The sequence below is a fragment of the Silene latifolia genome, chromosome 5 (assembly GCF_048544455.1).
Source record: "Silene latifolia isolate original U9 population chromosome 5, ASM4854445v1, whole genome shotgun sequence".
Lineage (NCBI taxonomy): Eukaryota > Viridiplantae > Streptophyta > Magnoliopsida > Caryophyllales > Caryophyllaceae > Silene > Silene latifolia.
The window spans coordinates 88407213-88432160 of record NC_133530.1 but is presented as its reverse complement, the minus strand read 5'-3'; the positions used below and the strand labels follow the sequence as shown (position 1 = coordinate 88432160).

At 41.6% G+C, this 24948-nt stretch overlaps 1 protein-coding gene across 1 annotated transcript; it reads left to right on the top strand.

Moving 5' to 3' along the window:
* Positions 1-20363: 20363 nt before the first annotated feature.
* Positions 20364-23904, top strand: LOC141657802 (F-box/kelch-repeat protein At3g23880-like). Its single transcript, XM_074465146.1, has 3 exons — positions 20364-21645; positions 22609-22695; positions 23566-23904. Exons 1-3 carry the CDS (start codon positions 20423-20425, stop codon positions 23624-23626), a joined length of 1371 nt encoding a protein of 456 aa, XP_074321247.1. The 5' UTR covers positions 20364-20422; the 3' UTR covers positions 23627-23904.
* The last annotated feature ends 1044 nt before the right edge of the window (positions 23905-24948 follow it).

The window sequence follows — 24948 nt, the reverse complement described above, 5'->3', positions numbered from 1 at the left end:
TACCTTTAGGGTCAATGGTCAAAGAATCAAGCGCTACTATGACGGTGATAACAAAGGTCCGATTGAAGTGCTCTATCTCGAGGAACCCCTCCCCGAGGAGAGGGCAAATTGAAACTCTTGAAAGTGATTTGGTTTGGTGGAGTTCCTCAAGAACCACTACTTGTACATAACATGCATTCTAGGTAGATAGTAAGAGATTTGGAACCATACTTTGTCAAATTTGAATTGGTGACGGAGGTCACATTTGAAGAAAACAAGCTTTATTTTCGTTGATCCGCAATCCCGACATGATGCGTCGGCGTAGATGTGGAAAACACGAATCCCGAGGTCAACGAAAAAGCTCGAATTTCGAGTTAAAGAAAAATTGAGCAAGTTGAAGGAAAACAAGTGAAAAAGAGCTGAGTGTAGTGCTCTGCCAGTAGGCCGGCAGCCGGTGCCCCTACCGGCACCGAGAGCAAATTGTTTTGAAGAAAATTGAAGGAGTGTTGTGTTCTGCCGGCAGGCCGGCAACCGGCCCACCGGCAGGACACACCTGTGTTGGCTGAAAATTGGAAAATTGATGATGAGAAGTGTGTTATGCCGGCAGGCCGGCAGCCGGCCCACCGGCTGAACACATCTGAAGACTTGCAGAAAAATTGAAAATTGGTGAAGAGTAGTACTCTGCCGGTAGGCCGGCAGCCGGCTCACCGGCAGAGCACTCATGGCAAATGTTGAGAAGTTAATTTTATGAGTGGAGTAGTGTTCTGCCGGTAGGCCGGCGGCCGACTCACCGGCAGGACACACCTGGCAAAGGGAAAATTTAATTGAGAGGAGTGTTCTACCGGTGGACCGGCAGCCGGTCCGTCCACCGGTAGCGAGGTCAAAATTCTTGAGGAAAAATTCACGAAATTAGAAAAAAATAGAAGGGTGCTCAGCCGGCAGACCGGCTGCCGGTTCACTTACCGGCAGAACGCACTATCAGACCCAAATTAAACCGCACGACACCCTTTATTCCTCATTCTTTCATTACTTCTTCCTCCTTCGTTCCTCCATACATTTTCCCCCTTTTCAACCCTAACTCCCTCAAATCTCCACCAAACATCAATTAACCTTCACCAATCACCTCTAATCTTCACAATGGCCGGAAGAAGGACAAGAGCGGATGTTGCAAGGGCACAAGCCGAGTTGATTGAGCGCGCCGCTAATGATACAAACCCCGACCCGGATTTTCCTTCGGTGGAATTTGCCACCCCGACTCAAAAGGGTAAGTTTATTCTATTCAAAAATCGTCCCCTAACCCCACTAAGTTTTTACATCATCCATCCTTGTCGGCCCTAGGGTTAGCTAGGGAAACGGAAGCTCTCTTTACGGGGTGTGGCATGAGGGGAATATTTACAATGCATGAATATACCTACCCCCGAATCACTTGGGAATTTTTGAGTAGTCTACGGATTTCTAAGCACCGACAATCGAATATGGTGGCTACCCTTAGTTTTCGTCTCATGAACCGGGACCACACAATTGCATTGGGTCGGTTGGCTACCATGTTTGGGTTAGACAATGCCCCGTCACATAACCCACCCGCTGATTTTCATTATTCCCGAGTGTGGAAGGCGATTTTCGGCGTAGAGGATAAAGTTGAAGTGAAAAGGCCCACAATTGGTTGCCACAACCCCGTCATTCGGGTGTGGCATAGATGTATGGGATGCACCATTCTTGCGGTGGATGAGCCGTGGGTTTTTCGGACCAACGAACTTGAAATTTTGGGGTCCTACTTGTTTACAAAACCCACTGCTTTCAAAATTAATGTGGCTCACCACCTTGCCATTCATTTGTCAAAGATTTCCAGTTCTCCGGGGCAAAAAGTCCCAATACATGTGGGTGGCATCATCACCCGAATTGCTAAAAATTTGGACCGCCCGGTAGACCTTTCTACCATGAATTGGATAACCGGGGACACTTACTTAACCAAGCATTACTTGACCACCAAACTTGAGTGGCTCAAAGTGAACCCCCTTGACGGCCATGAGTATTGGCAAATAAATTACAAGAATTCTATCCGGCTTCTCAATGTCACCGCCATCAAAATTGAGAAAGATAAGGAAGACTACCTCCTCCCGATTGAAGCGGAGGTATCCACCGACCAACCTCCTCCTAATATTCCACGTGTATATACACGAGATCGTAGAGTGGACACTACTTCCAACCTCCAATACCAAATGCCTCAAACCCACCAACCCCCACCTTGGCAATTCCAACAAGGTGAGGGGTCTTCCTCGAGCCAACCTTCCTATCCTCCCTTACCACCTTCCCTCACCGAGTGGATGGAGAGGATGGATATTGCTACGGCCAAGGCCGCTAGTGAGAGGGATATTTTGGGGCGGAAATTGGACCACATATACTATGATCAATCCACCGGTTCCTACCCGATCTACGACGACTTTTGTAGACGGGACTATGTTCCCTTTGATGCCCCTCACCCTTCCTACTTTACTTGGCCCGACGGGAGCTACCCCAAGGACGGGAGTATGGTACACGGAGGTCTTAACCTCCAACCGGACTACTTTTCCGCCCCTATCTTTCCCCCTAGGCCCGAGTATCCACCGGAGGGGCATGACGCCCATTGGGTAGGGGGCATTCGGCCCTACTTTGCTAGTGATGTGGGTGCTTCGGGGTCCGGTGGGGCCTTTATGGGAGATTCTTCTACGGGAGGTGATGGCGGTGTGATGAACATGAGTGGAGACTTCACGGGAGGTCTCATGGGCGGCGGTAGTGGAGGTAACTTCACCTTCAACCCCGATGACTTGATTCAAGGCTCCGAGTTTACTACCGGAGAAAATGATGATGATGATGATGATGAGATGGACTCCTAGTCCCGAGGGCCGAGTTGGTGGCCTAATCTCCTCCCTTTTCAATCCAAAATGACAAGTATCTTCTCTCCCTTTTATCCAAATTCTCTCATTCATGTTTAATTTTTCGCATGCATTTAGTTAGTAGGCATATAGTTGCATTCATTTATATTGCATTAGATTTCAATTTTGTAAAATATTGTCACATTTAGTTATTGCATCCATATAGTATAGCTTGCATTGTATTTCAATATTGCATATAGAATAGATCATGCATTGCATTCTTAATTGAAAACCACTAAAAATTCGAAAAATCAAAAATCACCAAAACATGTATTTCATTTGAAAAACAAAAACATGTTTTTCAAACCAAAACCACTAATAGATATAGATATTGTTTTTCAAATGAAATACATGTTTTGGTGTTTTTTGATTTTTCGAATTTTTAGTGGTTTTCAATTAAGAATGCAATGCATGATCTATTCTATATGCAATATTGAAATACAATGCAAGCTATACTATATGGATGCAATAACTAAATGTGACAATATTTTACAAAATTGAAATCTAATGCAATATAGATGAATGCAACTATATGCCTACTAACTAAATGCATGCGAAAAATTAAACATGAATGAGAGAATTTGGATAAAAGGGAGAGAAGATACTTGTCATTTTGGATTGAAAAGGGAGGAGATTAGGCCACCAACTCGGCCCTCGGGACTAGGAGTCCATCTCATCATCATCATCATCATCATTTTCTCCGGTAGTAAACTCGGAGCCTTGAATCAAGTCATCGGGGTTGAAGGTGAAGTTACCTCCACTACCGCCGCCCATGAGACCTCCCGTGAAGTCTCCACTCATGTTCATCACACCGCCATCACCTCCCGTAGAAGCATCTCCCATAAAGGCCCCACCGGACCCCGAAGCACCCACATCACTAGCAAAGTAGGGCCGAATGCCCCCTACCCAATGGGCGTCATGCCCCTCCGGTGGATACTCGGGCCTAGGGGGAAAGATAGGGGCGGAAAAGTAGTCCGGTTGGAGGTTAAGACCTTCGTGGACCATACTCCCGTCCTTGGGGTAGCTCCCGTCGGGCCAAGTAAAGTAGGAAGGGTGAGGGGCATCAAAGGGAACGTAGTCCCGTCTACAAAAGTCGTCGTAGATCGGGTAGGAACCGGTGGATTGATCATAGTATAAGCGGTCCAATTTCCGCCCCAAAATATCCCTCTCACTAGCGGCCTTGGCCGTAGCAATATCCATCCTCTCCATCCACTGGGTGAGGGAAGGTGGTAAGGGAGGATAAGAAGGTTGGCTCGAGGAAGACCCCTCACCTTGTTGGAATTGCCAAGGTGGGGGTTGGTGGGTTTGAGGCATTTGGTATTGGAGGGTGGAAGTACTGTCCAGTCTACGATCTCGTGTATATACACGTGGAATATTAGGAGGAGGTTGGTCGGTGGATACCTCCGCTTCAATCGGGAGGAGGTAGTCTTCCTTATCTTTCTCAATTTTGATGGCGGTGACATTGGGAAGCCGGATAGAATTCTTGTAATTTATTTGTCAATACTCATGGCCGTCAAGGGGGTTCACTTTGAGCCACTCAAGTTTGGTGGTCAAGTAATGCTTGGTTAAGTAAGTGTCCCCGGGTATCCAATTCATGGTAGAAAGGTCTACCGGGCGGTCCAAATGTTTAGCAATTCGGGTGATGATGCCACCCACATGTATTGGGACTTTTTGCCCCGAAGAACTGGAAATCTTTGACAAATGAATGGCAAGGTGGTGAGCCACATTAATTTTGAAAGCGGTGGGTTTTGTAAACAAGTAGGACCCCAAAATTTCAAGTTCGTTGGTCCGAAAAACCCACGGCTCATCCACCGCAAGAATAGTGCATCCCATACATCTATGCCACACCCGAATGACGGGGTTGTGGCAACCAATTGCGGGCCTTTTCACTCCAAATTTATCCTCTACGCCGGAAATCGCCTTCCACACTCGGGAATAATGAAAATCAGCGGGTGGGTTATGTGACGGGGCATTCTCTAACCCAAACATGGTAGCCAACCAACCCAATGAAATTGTGTGGTCCCGGTTCATGAGACGAAAACTAAGGGTAGCCACCATATTCGATTGTAGGTGCTTAGAAATCCGTAGACTACTCAAAAATTCCCAAGTGATTCGGGGGTAAGTATATTCATGCATTGTAAATATTCCCCTCATGCCACACCCCGTAAAGAGAGCTTCCGTTTCCCTAGCTAACCCTAGGGCCGACAAGGATGGATGATGTAAAAACTTAGTGGGGGTTAGGGGACGATTTTTGAATAGAATAAACTTACCCTTTTGAGTCGGGGTGGCAAATTCCACCGAAGGAAAATCCGGGTCGGGGTTTGTATCATTAGCGGCGCGCTCAATCAACTCGACTTGTGCCCTTGCAACATCCGCTCTTGTCCTTCTTCCGGCCATTGTGAAGATTAGAGGTGATTGGTGAAGGTTGATTGAAGTTTGGTGGAGATTTGAGGGAGTTAGGGTTGAAAAGGGGGAAAAAGTATGGAGGAATGAAGGAGGAAGAAGTAATGAAAGAATGAGGAATAAAGGGTGTCGTGCGGTTTAATTTGGGTCTGATTGTGCGTTCACGGCAGGAACCTAAGCCTGGCCACCGGCCGAGCACCCTTCTATTTTTTTCTAATTTCGTGAATTTTTCCTCAAGAATTTTGACTCGCTATCGGTGGACGGACCGGCCGCGGCCCACCGGTAGAACACTCCTCTCAATTAAATTTTCCTTTGCAGTGTGTCCCGCCGGTGAGTCGCCTACCTACAGAACACTACTCCACTCATAAAATTAACTTCTCAACATTTGCCATGAGTGCTCTGCCGGTGAGACGGCTGCCGGCCTACCGGCAGAGTACTCCTCTTCACCAATTTTCAATTTTTCGCAGAAGCCTTCGATGTGTTGGTAGGTGGGTGGGTTTGCCACTGCCCCGCGCGTAACACACTTCTCATCATCAATTTTCCAATTTTCACCAACACATGTGTGTCCCGCCGGTGGGCGCTGTCGTCCCGCCGGCAGTAACACAACACTCCTTCAATTTTCTTCAAAACAATTTGCTCTCGGTGTGTAGGGGCACCACGCCGCCCCATCGGAGAGCACTACACTCAGCTCTTTTTCACTTGTTTTCCTTCAACTTGCTCAATTTTTCTTTAACTCGAAATTCGAGCTTTTTCGTTGACCTCGGGATTCGTGTTTTCCACATCTACGCCGACGCATCATGTCGAGATTGCGGATCAACGAAAATAAAGCTTGTTTTCTTCAAATGTGACCTCCGTCACCAATTCAAATTTGACAAAGTATGGTTCCAAATCTCTTACTATCTACCTAGAATGCATGCTATGTACAAGTGGTGGTTCTTGAGGAACTCCACCAAACCAAATCACTTTTAAGAGTTTCAATTTGCCCTCTCCTCGGGGAGGGGTTCCCCGAGATAGAGCACTTCAATCGGGCCTTTGTTATCACCGTCATAGTAGCGCTTGATTCTTTGACCATTGACCCTAAAGTTACCTCCTTCTTCGCTCCAAAGCTCAAAGGCACCATAGGGGAATATCTTCATCACTTTAAAGGGTCCCGACCACCTTGATTTGAGCTTGCCCGGAATCACCTTGATCTTGGAATTGAAAAGGAGAACGAGGTCTCCAACACTTATCTCTTTCTTCATGATCTTGCCATCATGCCATTTCTTCGTTTGGTCTTTATAGATTTTGGAGCTCTCATAAGCCACCAATCTCAATTCCTCAAGCTCATTCATTTGGAGAAAACGTACCTCTCCGGCGGCATCAAAGTCAAAATTCATCTCTTTAAGAGCCCACCAAGCCTTGTGTTCTAGCTCAACGGGCAAGTGACAAGCTTTCCCGTACACAGGCTTATATGGGGTGGTGCCAAGGGGTGTCTTGAAGGCGGTTCTCAATGCCCATAAGACATCCAGGAGCTTTTGTGACCAATCTTTCCGGCTCTTGTTTGTGACTTTCTCCAAAATGGCTTTAATTTGGCGGTTAGAAACCTCCACTTGCCCACTAGTTTGAGGGTGGTAGGCAAGGGTGGTTTTATACCGCACTCCATGTGATTCAAGTAGAGCTTTGAAAGTACCTTTGCGAAAATGAGATCCGCCATCACTTATGACTACTCTTGGTGTTCCGAACCTTGGGAAAATCGTGCCTTTGAAAAGCTTCATCACAACCTTGCTATCATTGGTGGGGGCGGCTACCGCTTCAATCCATTTGGATACATAATCCACCACGACCAAGATGTATTCGTTTCCACAAGAGTTGGGGAAGGGTCCCATGAAGTCTATGCCCCAACAATCAAAAAGCTCAATTTCCAATATATTAGTCAAGGGCATTTCACTCCTCTTCCCAATGTTCCCAACCCTTTGGCAAGCATCACAAGATTTAAGCAAGTAGTGGATGTCTTTGAACATGGAAGGCCAATAAAACCCACCTTGGAGGATCTTGGCAATGGTCTTAGAGGTGGCCAAGTGTCCCCCATAGGCGGAATTGTGAACTCGGTCGACAATATCCAAGCCCTCCTCTCTTGAAACACATCTCCGGAACATTCCATCCCCACACTTGCGGAACAAATGTGGGTCATTCCAAAAGTATCTTTTAGCATCATTCCTCAACTTCCGCCTTTCTCTTTGTTCCATTTCATCCGGCAAGAAACCACTCACAATGTAGTTTGCAAGGTCCGCAAACCAAGGGGCTTTGATGCCAACTTCCATGAGCCCATCATCCCGTAACCATTCATTGATGGGTCCACTCTTGTCTTGTATCCCATGATCTTCAACGGTCAATCTTGATAGGTGATCGGCTATAACATTTTCCGATCCGGCCTTATCCTTAATCTCTAAATCAAATTCTTGGAGGAGTAGGACCCATCTCAAGAGTCGGGGCTTTGCATCTTTCTTAACCATCAATTGTCTCAAGGCGGTGTGATCGGAGTAAACCACCACCTTAGACCCAACAAGGTATTGCCGAAATTTTTCAACGGCATGAACAATAGCTAACATCTCCTTTTCGGTTGTAGCGTAGCCACATTGTGTTGGGTCAAGGGTCTTGCTTGTGTAATATATCACATGATGCTTTCTATCCACCACTTGCCCAAGCACCGCTCCAACCGCGAAGTCCGAAGCATCACACATTTTCTCGAAAGGAAGGCTCCAATCCGGTGCCCGGATTATGGGAGCCGTCACCAATGCGTTCTTCAACCTATGAAAAGCCTCAAGACAAGATTCATTAAACACAAAGGGGGCATCTTTGAGGAGTAATGAGGTTAATGGTTTTGCTATTTTTGAAAAATCTTTGATGAAACGCCTGTAGAATCCGGCGTGGCCTAGAAAACTTCTCACTCTCTTAACATTGGAAGGAGGTGAGAAGTTCTCTATAACGGCAACCTTAGCACCATCAACTTCAATACCCCTACTAGAGACTATGTGACCGAGTACAACCCCTTCCTCTACCATAAAATGGCATTTTTCCCAATTAAGGGCGAGGTTGTGCTCCTCACATCTCTTCAGCACATTAGTCAAGTTTTCAAGACCATGATCAAATGAGTCTCCATGGACACTAAAGTCGTCCATGAAGACATCCATGCTTTTCTCTAGAAAGTCCGAAAAGATTGCCATCATGCACCTTTGAAAGGTGCCGGACGCATTACAAAGCCCGAATGGCATCCTACGGTAGGCATAAACTCCTATTGGACAAGTGAAGGTCGTCTTCTCTTGGTCATCCGGGTGGATGGGAACTTGGAAAAACCCGGAATAACCGTCTAAGAAGCAATAGTATGCATGGCCCGCGAGCCTTTCTAGCATTTGGTCAATCAAGGGAATCGGGAAGTGGTCTTTGAGGGTGGCGGCATTGAGCTTGCGATAGTCAATACACATGCGCCACCCGGTCACGGGTCTAGTAGGTAGGGTGGTTCCATCCTCTTGTTCAACCATTTGTACCCCCCCCCCCCTTTCTTTGGTACCACGTGCACCGGACTAACCCACTTGCTATCGGTAATTTGATAGATAATCCCGGCCTCAAGTAATTTCAACACCTCATTCTTAACTACCTCGGCCATTTTTGGGTTAATCCGCCTAAGACCGTCAACCTTGGGTTTACTCCCCTCTTCCAAAACAATTCTATGCATGCACAAACTCGGGCTTAAGCCCTTGATGTCGTCAATGCTATACCCAAGTGCCCCTCTATGATTTTTCAAGATTTGCAAAAGCCTCTTTTCTTGGGGCTCACTTAGGTTAGCATTAATTATCACCGGGAAAGCCTCTCCCTCATCAAGAAAATAATACTTGAGGGAGGGAGGAAGAGTTTTGAGTTGTACCTTTGGAGGGAGAAATCCCTCCACTTTCTTCAATAGTTCCTCATCAACTTCATGGTCCTCCTTCATGGCCTCATCATGCAAGGAGATTTGAAAATCTTCTTCCATCTCCGCTTCTTCACGGGTTACCTCTTGTACTACTTCATCTACCAACTCAATTGTGCTCAACCTTTCCATCTTCGGTCCTTTCATCAAACTAGGTAGGTTAAACTCGACATTATTGCCCTCGATTTGGAAGGTTAGCCGCCCATTCTTCACATCTATGAGAACTCCTCCGGTAGCCAAAAATGGCCTACCTAGGATGATGGGGGTGTGGCTATCCTCCGGAATATCTAGGACAACAAAATCGGTGGGAATCAAAAGCTTTCCAACTTTGACGGGTACGTCTTCAAGCACCCCCATAGGGCGCTTGACGGACCTATCCGCCAATTGGAGAGTCATAGTGGTGGGGGCAAGGGCTTGAATGCCAATCCTTTTTGCAACTTTCAAAGGAATAACACTCACACTTGCTCCCAAATCACAAAGAGCTCTTGATATAGGAACACCACCAACTACACATGGGATTGAAAAGCTTCCCGGGTCACCAAGTTTAAGAGGCATTTTATTAAGGATATGAGAACTACATGCCTCTTCCATAGCCACTATTTCTTGGTCACCCAAGACTCTTTTCTTTGTCAAAATATCTTTCAAAAATTTTGAGTAGGTTGGCATGTTCATAATCACCTCCGTAAAGGGTAGGGTAACCTCAAGTTTCTCAAGCATATCACAAAACTTGGCATACTTAAGGTTTTCCTTACTCTTTATGGCTCTTGAAGGGTAAGAGATTTTAGGAACAAGTTGAGAATTGGAAGATACCTTTGGAGGAGCCGAATTCTTTGTTACCTTTTTAGAGTGTTGCAAAGGTACTTCTTCAATAACTTCCTCCTCATAAGGGAGGTCTTCCACATATCCATCAACATCCCTATCCACTTGAATTCCACTTCTTGACGAATCTTCGCAAACTTTTTTCCCTTTCTTGTCTTCACTAGCTTTACCCGATGGTTCAATGGGTGAGCTTTCCTCTTCACCATTCATTTCCAACTCATCCCCATTGGGATCTTCTTCAACTTCATGCTCAAAATCTTTGTAAGGGTCCTCAAGCTCGACACCGCTCCTCAACACTACCGTATGAGCATGGTGGTTATTTGAGGCATCCTTAGAGCTTTGTCCTTGGGCCAATAGACCATCGGGCGGGCGTTGAGGGTTAGCCATAGCATGAGAGGCCATCCTAGATTCCATTTCTCTCATGTCCTTAAGGAAGGTAGCCCTCAAGTTTGCTTGTTCTTGTTGAGTTGCCTTAGCAAAATTTGTCATTTCTTGACTATGTTGAAGTTGCATGTTCTTTATCATCTTCAAAAGCTCAACTTGAGAGAGCTCACCTTGGGGTTCTTGATAAGGTTGGTTGGCTATGGGTAAAGGGAACCCATAGTCATACCGAGCATTGGAACCTTGATTGTTGTTGCCTTGTCCCCCTTGGAAGTTAGCTCTAGGACCATTGTTGTTGAAGTTTGATCCTTGACCTTGTTCTTGAGACCCTTGAACATACCCTTGCCCAAATCCTTGATTTGCTTGATTCACTTGATTCCCTTGGTAAAACCCTTGGTTGCTTTGGTTTCCACCAAAATCTTGGTACCCTTGTTGTTGGTTGCCATAGTTTTGGTTTTGGGGATTAGTTCTTGGATTGGGGAACATTCCCCTTGGTTGAGCAAAACCGGGTGGGTTGTTTTGGGCTTGTGATTGGAGATGTTGAGGATTTTGAACATTGGTACTTTTGTAGCTAAAGTTGGGGTAGTTCCTCAAACCGGGATGGTAGTAGTTGGTGTTTGGGTTGTAGACATTGGGATTATTGTAGGGTGGCCTTGGTGGTCTAGGATTGTTGTTATAGCTTTGGAAAGCATTAACATCTTGAATGTTCTCTTCATAGCCACCGTTATAGTTGTTGGCACACAAGTCATAGGTATGACCACTCTCTCCACAAAGTTCACAACTTGAACCTTGAACTACCTCCTCCATGGGTGGCCCATGTGAGGTCGCGGCTTGGTGCACTTGATTTCTTTGAAACTTCTCAAATTGTTTTGTGAGCAAGTCGAGCTTGGCATTTGTCTCGGAGTTGGAGGAGTTTTCCTTAGGAAACTTCCCATTCCTTCTTAGCATGTTTCCTCTAGACCCATAGTTTGTTTCCGAATCTACCATTTTCTTGATCAATGTCATGCCTTCTTCAATATGCCCTCCAAACAAATCCTTCTCAACTAACCCGACTTGGGCGGGATGCATTTCAAAGTTGTTTGGGGCCAAGGTGCCAAAATTGATGGGATTACATGAATCATTATGGTTGGGCCGGTTATGATCTCTAAGAGCCATTTGTGGTGGAGGATTTTGCATGTGATGTGGTGGTGATTGAGGTGGGCTATTTGGAATAGGTAAGTTATGAAAAGGGTTTTCGATTAAAGTCTCAATTGTGATATTTGGTTGGATTGGTGGTTGTGGTATCAAAATCTTGTGGAATATGTGAATTGGGTTGGTCAAAGTTTGCTTGAGGGGAACTATTCCTAACTCTCTCAAGGGTCCTTGTCCTCAAGGTTCTAAAAAGCCTTTCGGGGTCGGAGTTGAAGAGAAGAGCTTGGTGGTTCCTTCTAGGCATGCACTTGACAAATCGTTAGTCTCCTAGTGTTGTTACACACTAGGGGAAGGCAAGAAATCACACACTCTACAAAGAACACACAACTACTAAAACAAACTAACAATTGAGAAAAGACTAAAGCAAAGACTCTAAGCAAAACTAAGTATAACCTAACGCCATCCCCGGCAACGGCGCCATTTTGATATAGGGGTTTATCGTCATTTCCCAATCAAAAACAATTTATAAAGAACCCAAATTAAGTAGTATAATTAGGGTGTCGAACACAAAGATGGCGGGGGTTAGATACTTGGTTTGTTTTAGTCTTTAGTTTAGTCTAATAAATGAAGGAGGTTTGATTATAAACTAAGATGCAAATAAGATACTCCCTCCTAGTCTGAGTGTTGGTTCCCTTTCTTTTGGGCACCAAAATTAAGGAAATGAATTTGGACCACACAAAACACCCTACCCCACATGGAATTGAATTTGGACCACACAAAACTTACTAAAAAAGGAAAGAGGAACCAACACCCGACTAGCATAGAAATGGAAAGAGGAACCAACACTCAGACTAGGAGGGAGTATAAAATTAAACTAAATGAAATTACTTCTAATCAAATGAATGAAAGCTAAGGTCATTGGGTTCACTTGGGTAAGTCGGGGAAGAGGGGGTTGTTATCAAGAAATGGGTAATGATAAAGGCCTATGAATTATCCTAATTTCTTAGTCAATTAGAGCTAACCAACAAGCATTTACTTAGTATGAAAAACTCGTCTCGACCATGCCATATAGGCCTTCCATTGTCTTTCAACCTAGGATAGATTAAACATGATAATGAAAGACTCAAACTCTCATTTAAGCAATCCATCAAACATTTCTTAGGCATGGGAGTAAGGGTTTACAAACAAGCTACACTTAGTTGAGACAAACTCATCACAAACATGCATAAAGACTATCTAATAGCATAGGCACCAAGATGGATGAAATATGTCTAAGAAAGGCTCCAACTTTCATTTAAGCAACTCATTAAACATTTCTAAAACCATCCAATAGCATAATGCACCAAGATAAGTTAAACATGCTAATAAAAGACTCAAACTTTCGTTCAAACATTTCATCGAGCAAATTCCTTTTGATTGAGGATTCGATGGAGTCAAACCTGAGATCGGTTTTGATACCGAAATTGAAGAGCAGGTGGGTCAATGGTGGTTTTGATGTTGGATTCGGGTTTCAGTGCGATTGAATGAGGGTGATGAAAATGGTGATTGAAGTGAGTGAAGGGAGTAATGGTGGTTGTTAATGGAGGCGAGAATGGCGGAGATCAGTGGTGGAATTGAAGTTGTCCGAGGTTGAGTAACGGTGATTTGACTGTTGATGGTGATGAATGGTGTTGATGGCAGGGGAAGTTGGTGAAAAATGAAGGTGACTGGTGTGGTGCATGGTGGGCAATGGTGATGGTGAAGGTGACGGGAGGAGCGAATGTATATGGTGATGGGCAGATGGGCTGGGAATGGTTGAGCTGAGTAGATGGGTTGTCCATGTTGTTGCTGGAATGGTGGTGTTGTCGAAATAGAAGGAGGTCGAAAATGGGGACGGAAATGATTGTGTTGATGTTGGTGATGTCGGAGTAAGGTATAAATGAAGGGTAAAATGACGCTTAATTATTACTTATCAAATCTCCCCACACTTAAACCTTACTCGTCCTCGAGTAAGCTCATTAAATTAAACTAAGACCCGTAATATAAAAGGACTAGATAAACTAATAATATCCGATGAAAGGCAATTAACGGGCCTCCTCCGTCCCTTCAACTCACACCGAAACACAATGAGGTATGCATTCCGATGCAAGGCAAGTGGGGGCTTGCGGAAAATCTAGACACAACTAATCATTTAAGCACATAATCAATCATAAGATGCATCAATCAAAAAGTTAAACCGCTTTCCTCATCTAAGCGGCCGTTTTACTTTGAACAATTAAAGGTTTTGGTCGGGAGATACCGTCTCATAGTCTTGGCGGGGTGTCAATGCCCTAATGGTGGCTCAAGCAACCTCAATATGACAATCAAATGCCTAAGAAACAAATTCAAAGGCGGGAAAGAGGGAAGCAAAGCCTAACCTTCAAGATTTACACGACACACGCAAGATTCAACCAAATTGACCCATGACTAAGGGGACCTAGACCACCGACTTCCTTACGGTTTTCACTAGTCTCTCATTTTCTTTTTAGAACGGGTGATTTTTGTGCAAAAAGTAACCAAAATCACTCAACTACTCGACTCGTGAGGCATGCCCGCAATCTAACATGGAATCCTCTCCTACAAGACCATTTATGAGATGCAAAAAAGGAAAATATGCATAAAGAGAAACAAGGGTTGTAACGGGGCTAGGTGATGGGTCGAAACGGGGTTGGTGCAAGCACCATTTTGGAAAAATGTGGAGGTACACATCAAGAAGTTGCCAAAATTCCATTTCTTCCACTTTATTACAACAAATGAGTAACGTCTACACCCTAACAAAAATTGGTTTCCCGAATTTATGCAAACATTGTGCAAACCCGACTCACTTTGGAAAAACACGAAATTATCACCTTATTGCAACCAATGAGCAACGTCTACACCCTAACAAGAAATTGGCTTGCCAAAATCAAGCAAAAATTGTGTAAACCCGACTCATTTAGGAAAAACATCAAGTGCCCTTTTATTCTTGCAACGCCTTTTTCTACTCCATTGATGAAGGAGTGTTGCTTGACTTTTTCTCATCAAACAAAGTATAAGTAAATTTTCTTTTTGTTTTTCCTTACATTTTTCTTCTTTTCTATAATTTTTTTTTTCTTTTACAAAACCTCTTTATTCAAACCAACCAAATGAAGGCAATTATTCCGACTCAAATCATCAACTAGGACTCAAAACACCCTTCTTCATACAACCAACAACATGTAAGCAACTTTCTTGATAAGGGAAGGTTGTTTATGGTATGTAGCTAGTTTTGTAGGTGCCAAAAGAGAGGCTCAAGCTCGAAAAGGGTTAGCAAAATAGGACCTAGTCTAAAGGGTCGAAAAATAGGCTTATTTGGCAATGTGAGGCTCAAAAGTGAAATGCAACTAATTGTTTCAAAATATGCACATAAATGAACATCTCATGGTCTAAAAAGGAAAGGACGTCATGCTTGTGCGTCGTGATGTGACATGCCACGCAAGGAGCCTACTCACACCTAAGGGAGACCGGGTATGGATGTACCGGTCTCAAGGAGGCTCTAAATCTCACATGAAAGTAGCTATGTCGAAATCTAGGCCTAGTCTACGGTCTTGGTCTCACAAGGTGGTCAAAACTCTCCGGTCTAGCATCATTTCCCGGGTATTTGCAAGCAAACACCCTAACAAGGAGGTCAGAAGGTGCAAGCCACTAAGAGGGGAAAGACACGACCTAGACAATATCATCATAGAGGGTATCATACTCCCTTCCTAGACCAAATTTTGTTCAAAAATTTATATACAAACTCAATGCAACAAGAAGGAAATACAACACATATTTACATGTGAAACGGATGCAAGCAAGAAATGGAAATAAACATAAGGTAAACATGCAACAATTTGGACTAATCCTAGCAACACATCAACACCAACAATCCACAAGTTCCCCAAGGGAACATCCAAGGCACAAAATCCCATTCTCCTTCAAATATACAAGATATAAAAAGAAAGAACGGTAAAGGAGTAAGAGATTAGAACGAGTTTATCAAGCGACTTCTAGCTCCTTTTTGCCTCAAATGGTAGATGCATATGCCAAAGGTTAGCCAAACATATATATATATAATGCAATATTTTTGTATTTTTCAGAAATTTTTCAATTTTTAGGCATTTTCTTGCTTTTTCTTAAATTTACAAGTATATAATGATATGAACAAATATAGACAATATTCACAAAGTGGATATTTCCCTCCCCACACTTGAAATTTACATTGTCCTCAATAGAACAAAGTATAGGGAGAGAATAGGAAAAATAAACAACATATTTTTGGTGGTTTTTGAATTTTTCGAAATTAAAGAACACGTTTTTGGATTTTTTGAATATTTGAAAATAAATAACATGTTTTTGTATTTTTAAAATGATGGAATTTCCTCCCCACACTTATTTATTTACATATTTCCAATGGAAATAAATGTGTGGAGGAAATTCGGAAATGAAATACATATTTTTGGTGTTTTTTCATTTTTTAAGAAGGGATAAATTGTGTTGTTTGGTTGTTCTTTGGTAAAGGTTTCTTAGTGCGATTGGGTGGATGAGCTACCTTGGTTTAAAGTTGCTAAGTCGGAATTCTCAATCCTTGCTAAGGTCCTTCTTCTTAAAGCTCTAAAGAGCCACTCCGATTCCGGGTCACTAAGCAATAGATTACCGTTTCCTCTAGGCATATACTTCAACAAATCGTTAGTCTCCTAGTGTTTTTAGGCACTTGGGGGTAAGCAATAAAACACTCACTCTACAAGAAACAAGTAACTACTCAAACAAGCAAACAACAAGTAAAGACTAAGTCTAAGACTCTAACTAACTAAGCATAACCTAACGCCATCCCCGGCAACGGCGCCATTTTGATAACCGGGTTTTGCCGTCACTTCCGGTACCAAAAACTATTTATAAAGAACCCAAATTAAGTAGTATAATTAGGGTGTCGAACACAAAGATGGCGGGGGTTAGATACTTGGTCGGTTTAAGTCCCAATTTAGCCTAATAAAAAATAAGATGTTGATTTATCTAAAACTAAGATGCAAACAAGTTAAATTAAACTAAATGGGATTGTATTCAATTGATGGAAGAACTAGAGTCTTCGGGTTCACTTGGGTAGGAGGGTATAAAACAAGATCAAAACAAGACATGGGTGATGACAATGGTCAAGGAATTAAGACTAATTTCCTAATCACCTAGAGTTCATTAACAAGTTGTCACTTAATTAATATGAACTCAATACTAACATGGCATATAGACCTTCCAATAGCATAAGCATCAAGACAAGCCAAACATGTCAAAGAAAGAGTCAAACTTTCGTTCAAACTATTCTACGAACACTTAATATGCATGAGAACAAGACCGATCGATCTACTAATCATAGCATAAAGATCATCCAATAGCTTAAGCACCAAGACAAGTTAAACATGCCAATGAAAGATTCAACTTCCGTTCAAACATTTCATCGAGCACTTCATATGCATGAAAGTAAATACCAAGTAATCACCCAATTCCAAATGTTAATAACCCATTTTTACACCCATTAATGACCCAAGATCCCCCTAAACTCTAGATGAGACTACTCACTCATGTTCATGGATGAGAAATCACCAACAATTTCCAACAATACACAAGTAAACATTGTAAAATTGATAAAGATGGAAACTTTGAATGAATAACAATTAACCAACATAAGAAATGTAAACTAATGAAAGTAATGTAAACAAAAGATGAGAATTATACCAACAAAGAGGAAATGAACAAGCTTGGATAATAATGGAAGAATGAATTTCTTCAAATCTTCAAAATACAACCCAAATAACTAAGACTAGGACTAAATCTACACTAATTTGATGAGTAATTAAAGTCTAATTAAGGAAAGATTACAACTTTAATAAGAGGAAAATTGAGAGAGGAGAAATATTTTTCTAGGGTTCTACAAATATTTTTGAGAGAATAAATGGAGAGACTAATTCTCTTCTAGTCTAATTCTAATCTAGGCTTAGGTAGTGGTAGTGTGTGTAGTTTTTATTCTAATGTGGTAGTGTTCCTTTTATACTAGGCTAATTGATACTACTAATAATAAACTAATAATAAGAAATAATAATACTATTAAACTAATAACAATAATAATAATCCTAATAACTAATACTACTGCTACACCAAAATCAATCGTGAAAACAAAAGCCCACAACATCGAACGATGGAAAACAGGGAAAAAGCAGAGCAGGTGACCCTGCCGGCCAACCGGCCGCCGGCCTGGGCACCGGTAGCGAGACCATGGAGCAAAGGGAAGAATTAAAGGAGGCGTGTGTGGGAGCCGGTACACCGGCAGACGGTTTGCCGGTAGAGAGAGCGCGAATTGATGCGAGATGTTGAATTGCGTGTTGCGTGCCGGTAGCCCGGCTGCCGGTGCCTATGCCGGTAGCGAGACATTGAGTAAAAAGGAGGAAAGTTGAGTGTGTGTGCTGCCGGTTGGGATGTCGACTGCCGGGGCACCGGCATGGAGCGGCATTGAAGGCGCATTTGCGTGCTACACAGAGGAGGGAAACACGGGCTGCTGTGGTGGTTTGGTGCCGCCGTGGTGGTTGTAGGTGGATGGAGGTTATGGGCAGGTGATAATGGGCTGATGTGGTGGTCGTAGGTGATGTCCACGGTGGCCGGAGGTGGTTAGAAGGTGGAGTTGAAGATAGGTTGATTTATTTGCATTGTTTACGGACGGAGGTGGAAGAAGGGATCGTGGTGGCTTCCACGGTGGTTAATGGTGGTGATGGGTGGTTGGGTTATGAAGTTGGAAGTGGGAGGATGTTAGTGGTGGTGATGGGTGGTTCCCACGATGGCTGGAGGTGGCTGTTGTGGTGGTTGAAAGATGGGTGCATGAAATGGTTGTATTTGTATGTTTGTGGCTAGGGGTGGAAGAAGGGTTCGTGGTGGCTGTTGTGGTGGCAGACGGTGGTCATGGGTGGTTGGGATGTGATGTTGGAAGTGGAGGGTGGTCAATGGTGGTGAGTGGTGGCTGCCACGGTGGCCGGAGGTGGTAGTAAAAGCTCAGCAAAGACCGTCTGAAATTAGCAGCTGCTCCTTTACTTAGTTTATTTTCCCATGATTTAGCCTATTTTCACCTCCGTCATTTCTTCTCATAATCTCGTCTTGCTCTTCCGCCTCACTTTCCCGTCTTTGCCTGCACATTAAATTAATATAATAATAATAATAATACTAATATTATACATAAATACAATTAATTATTAATTATAAACTAATACAACTAATTATTATAAATTAGTAAATTAAATGAGCTAATTAATCATTTAAGCACGCAAAATCGAGTCGGAGTAAGGTATAAATGAAGGGTAAAATGACGCTTAATTATTACTTATCAAAGACAAACTCGAAAAAAATTCAAAATTTTTAATTAAAACTTGTGAGATTTTCATTTTTCAGAGGAGGCAAGCACCCGAGCTAGCACCTAAATCCGCCATTGTTATATTCCAGATTTCCAGTTGTACTCATTAATCTTTTTCTTTCCCAAGTAAATTTATAACTATCCGATGGGCCAATATTTAATCCGGAACATTAAAAAAATAACCCAATTCGTAAATATCGACGACGTTTTCATTCCGAAAGACAATTTTGCCATTCACATCACACTAACTCTCTTCTTTTCTCTCTAACTCCAAAAATCTCCAAATATTCCCAACATCAAACACCATCACCACCTCCTACCACCACACCGCAACCAGACGCCGCCACTGCCGTTTACCGTCGCCACCGCTACTGTTCATATCCGTTTTTTTTTTTTTAAAAAAAATTAGCTTTGTAATTAGTTTTGAAAGATAGATTGTTGTTTGTATTATTGTAATTGTATTGTTGTTTTTGTTGCCAATCTTTTGCTAATTAGTTGTAATTGTATAGTTGTTTGCGTAAAATAAGTCAATTATATGTCGAATAATATTGTTGTTGGTGTCGAATTTGAGTCGAAAAAAATGGGGAAGGGGACACCATGGATGAAACGTGAGAATTGGTTGTTTCATCCATGGTGAAACGTGAATTTTGGACGTTTGGCCATGGAGGAACGATGGTTTTCACCATTTGCCCATGGACAAACGTTGGAATCCCACGTTTGGCCGCGGTGATTTTTTTTTTTTTTTTATTTATTTATTTATTTTATTTTTTTAAAAAAAAAAAAAAAAAAATTCACCGCGGCCAAACGTGGGATTCCAACGTTTGGTCCATGGTGAACGTGGATTTCCATTGTTTGGACCATGGTGAACGTTGATTTTCAACGTTTGGACCATGGACTGAACGTTGGATTTCAACTTTGGTCCATGGTTCAACTTTCGGGGGACAAATTTCAGATTTATGCAGAAAAATCGCAATGTTTGCTATTACTAAGTTAATACGTGGCGTTAATTATCGAACAGATTTAACGGTGCGAAAAAAAAATTAACCAAATAATGAAGCGATTAAGTTGTTTAAGTACCGGTGATTCGGGATCCGTCATGTTGTTAATTGTTGTTGTTGGTTTTTTTTTTTTTAATTTAGTTGATTTTTAGTTGAATTTGAGAGAAAAATTTTTAGAGAGAGAAAGTGTTTGATGGATGGAAGGGCACTTATCGTCTTTTTTTTTTAAAACGTTGTCGATATTTACTAAAACGTCGTCGATATAAATCAGCCCCCAAAAATAATGGACCAAAAAAATGCATTTTCCCTACACTTTTTTTCCTGTCCAGCTGTCCTTGCTAAAAATGCTTCCATTTTTTCATTTCCAAGACTCTGTTGTACTCTCTACTTACACTACTCTGCTTTACTCATTTCTTTACACTTCCGCCATTAACAACAATAACAACAAAAAAAAATGGAAACTTCCTCCATAATTTCACCAGAAATTCACGAAAAAATTGAATCTTTTTGGCCAGAAATTCTCAAGAGAATTCCAACTAAACAGCTAGGAATTTGCATGTGTGTATCAAAAAAATGGAACAAATTAATCACTTGTTCATCTTTCATTTCTTCTCACAATAACTTCCTTTCTAAATCTCAACAATTCAATCAAAGTTCCAATCTTTTTATTCTTAGAACATTTTCCATCAAAACCCCACAAAAACCCTTCAAGGAATTGTACCACATTTGCTTAGATAATGAAAACCCTAAAACTCAAACCCTAGAAACCCTAATTAAGAAGAGTATTGTGTGTCCTTTTAAGACTGCAAAAGGGTTTCATTTTAGGTTTGTTGGGTCAGTTAATGGGGTTATTTTCTTATCAGATGATTATTTTTGTAATACTTATAATTTCATTTTATGGAATCCTATTTTAAGTTGTTTTATTCAATTGCCTAAACCTAGAGCTTGTTTTACTACAATTGGGGCTTATATGAATGTTCATGGGTTTGGGTATGATGATGAAATTGATGATTTTAAGGTTATTAGGCTTGTGTATCCATCTAGGAGGGATGGATTGGATGAAATCCCGCCTCGAGCCGAGTTATACTCGGTTAAAGAAGGTAAATGGAGGTGGGTCAATGCTGATAATGTAGAGTATTGTCCTACTGATAAGGAATGGTCACAATGTTTTCTGAAAGGAAGTGTTCATTGGGTTGCTTTCGAGAGGCGAACCGAGGAGGAGGGTAGTGGTCATAAGAGTACATTGTTGTTGTTGTTTAATGTTGTTAAGGAGAAGTTTCAAATGATGAAATTGCCTTTAGAATTAAGGGAGGTTTGTCCATTATGTCTCGAGGTTTTCGAGTCTCAAGGGTTGTTGTGTGTGAATCATTATGTGATGACTGAGATGTTGGTTGGAGAATTGGTTCAGTATAATTTGTGGGTTAAGAAGGAGTATACTAAAGGTTCGTCGTGGTGTAAGGTTGCTAGTGTTGATCTTAGGGGGAGTTTACAAAAGGGTATTTATTGGAGGAAGAATGGGGAGGTGCTCGTTACGAGTAAGAATATGGAGCTTGGGTCTTATGATACCGGTACTGGCAATGTGGCAATGCTTGCACCCCCCGGTTATGCTGTTCGTTATGATGTGTGTTCTTTTGTTGAGAGTCTCGCTTTTTTGAACGAGGATTGTAAGAATAGAAGGTACCATACTACCATATGGGATGTTCTCTGTGTTAATTTTCGATTGTTGTGTGCTTTTGTTTGTCAATTTGTTATACTATCTCCGTCCCATATACTTTGTGAGAAGTATTTTAATCAAAGGTAACGAAATGATTGAGACAAAGGCGTATTATGTATATGGTCTTATGTGTCTTTCTGGTAGGAGGACTGAGGTAGATTAATATGGAAGCTTCATCATTCTGTAGTTGAAGGTTATTTATAAATAGGATTGTCAGAATTGCCTATTTTGTGGAAAATTTGACGATTTGAGCCTTTTTCGCATGTCTTAATGATCAGCTGATCACCTAGAATGTGAGGGTGTAGGACACACGACTTACGACACACAGCTGTTTGTAGTAATATGTTACATGTTGTATCTTGTTTTCTAGCTTCATGCTGTAGTTTTAATGTTGTTTATGCTGAAGCTATGTTGCGGTGTTACCTTGGCATAGCTATAACGGCTACAAGTGCCACGCGTGAGATGGCGTCTAAGAGTCTACCCTGGGCAAAAGCTTCATATTTTTCATGTGCCGGGGTGATGTATCATTCTATGCACGACACACCCCCAAAGTGAAGTGCCCAAGTAGTCCAAAGTATATACTCCGACACACCCCCAAAGTGAAGTACCCATGACTAGTAGTTTACCGACCATTTTGCACATAAACACATAAACATGAATTTTTATGTGCTATATTGACAATTAATTGAATTTAGTAGGTCTGATTGTAGATCGTTTCATCTCACATAAGCGGGTGGAACACTGGTATTCCTGGTTTTATCCTTTGGCTAAGACTAATTTCCTGTTACAAGTGTGTTCTAAAGCTGCAGAGTAATTCTGAAGCGAAAACTGAAAAATATGCTTGTATTCTTTCTAAAGTATGTTGCTATGTTATGAGAATATGAGTTATGCCTTACGAGTGTTGACTATTGTGAATGCCATTGTAGGAGATTTGTCCCGAAGAAAATTGAAGAGAATGACAGCAGTGATAATGATGATGAGGAACCTATTACACCGCAAAAAGCTGAATTTGAGTATGATACGCTTCTCTGTTTACTTCGTTTAAGTTAATATATTTCGATGCTTCCCCTGGATGAAGTAAGGAGCATTTTGATTCCTGCTTTTGGTCTAGTTAACATACATTCCCAAACTTCATTGCTTATAAAATGCATGGACCTTTATGAATTTGTTGTTACACCAAATAACGACTAAGTTATCATGCTAGGAGATGTCGACTTTATTTATACCTTAACAACCACCACTGGAACCGAGATTTAATACCACGGTTAGATCTCATTACCTTGACCGATCCACGCCTTACCAATTTGTCTCCATAGACTATTACTCTTTGGTTCTGGATTATGATGGAGTAAAGCAAAATGGCTCACTAAAGTGGCTGCGCTTCTTTCTCTAGTGAAGTAGCAGTCCTTCGATGCAGTTCTCGACGCAATTTTCATCTTGGGTCATTCGGAAACAGCCTCTTTGTGTTTCTAACACAAGGGTAAGGCTGGGTACATCCGACCCCCCCCCCCCTACCCCGCAATTTGCGGGAGCCATTGAGGCAGTGGGGTGGTTGTTGTTGTTGTTGTCATACTTTGCGTGTGAAATACGACTGACTTAGGAATATGCCCGATTAAAAACTAGTCCTGAATTCCTGATAAAACATCATGTTATGTGCTCGGGTTATTGTGACCGCAACCAACGCTTCCATTTATTACCGAGTTCATCCATCCTTGTATCAAGTGATAACTAATATGCCATTTGAATTCTTGTAAATTGATTATTGACTTATCGTCCATTTTATGCGTCTTGCATCCAAAACAATTACTCATCTGTTGATCTGTATGTCTTATACTAACCAAAGCTAATTACGAGTATCTTTTTAACATGGAAATGTTATGCAGAAAAATGGGGAAGTTCATCTTTTACATGAATCAACTGCGAAAGTTCCGCCGACAGTTCTAGGTTGCTTATAGTCATCAGCCGGCGCTGCAAGATCAGGGAGGTTAATTCGGGGTGTAGCTCTTCTAGACTCAAATCGAAACAACGTCTCTTTTGTTAAATTCTGCAGTTTAAACCTCGGGATGTAGCTAGTAACTATGTAGTAGTATATTTGCACCTTGTTTAAACTTCTGGACTCGAATCAATGTCTATTTTGTTAATTTTCCGCAGTTTAACTTGAAATATTATGGCTAATTTTCCAGTTAATGCACTTAAGATACAAGTAGTATATGCAATTATGCAATATTTCCGTGTTAAAGGTCAATTCTGGCATACAACTGAGATTTTTATATGCAATTTAGAAAATTTGGCATAAAATTCCAGAGGCCATTCTTGCTGCTTCATTCTCATTTTCGAAATTTGTTGTTCGACTTGGCAAATTTTGAGAATTATGTAAGATTTTTATTTCGAAATTAAAGTAACTGATTCTATATTTTCAAGGAGCAGATTGTTGTGAATACATGTGAATACGTGATTAAGTATTTGGACTCTATGGACTAACTACATAAGTTAGTTAGTCAGTTATGAACTAACTAGTAACTACATAAGTTAGTTACTTAGTTAGTTAAGGTTGTTATATAGGTTGTTGAGTTAGTTAGAAGTTTGTTATATTCTAACAATTGTATTTCTATAACTACTAGCAATCTCATGTTGTACAATCACAAGTTAATAATACAGAATTACATTTTCAAAGTGTCTTGCTTGTGATGGTACATTTCGTCACAAGCTGAAAATGGGGTAAAATATGACCCATTTAAGACAAAAATGTAACTATTTTACCTAAAAAGTTACCAGAATAATTTCCTAGGCTATAATAATTTGTCATTAAAATTGTCACATTTTGTCCTTAAAATGGCGAAATTTGGCCTGTCTTCAATTTGTGACGAAAAGAGTCCGTCTTCAATGAGAATTGGTGTTACATTTTCTCTCAAGTTCTCTCTTACTCGTCTCTTTCTTTCCTTCTCCTTTCTCAAATCTTCAATATTTTTAGTACAACTTCATATCAGATAAAGATGATGAAGTTTCATATGGTATCAGTCACCACTCACCATAGATTGATCGATCTTGGTTACTTCTAAGCTTCCACACATCAAATTTTTTCCTTTTCTACTTTGTTGATTGTGTACCGTTATTGGCTGACAAGTGGACCAAAATCCTTATAAATAATCAAATTGCCTACAGAAAACATTCCCGATATAAAAAGTTAAACAAATGAATGAGATATCCTAGAGTAGAGTGAAATAGTAAAATAATGACCGAGACGGAGGGAGGATAAGAATTCTAAT

Coding starts and splice junctions, on each gene's coding strand:
- LOC141657802 (XM_074465146.1), top strand. CDS start 20,423: ATGGAAACTTCCTCCATAATTTCACCAGAAATTCACGAAAAAATTGAA. Junction 21,646..22,608: donor GAGGATTGTAAGAATAGAAG/GTACCATACTAC, acceptor ATGCCATTGTAG/GAGATTTGTCCCGAAGAAAA. Junction 22,696..23,565: donor CCGCAAAAAGCTGAATTTGA/GTATGATACGCT, acceptor AATGTTATGCAG/AAAAATGGGGAAGTTCATCT.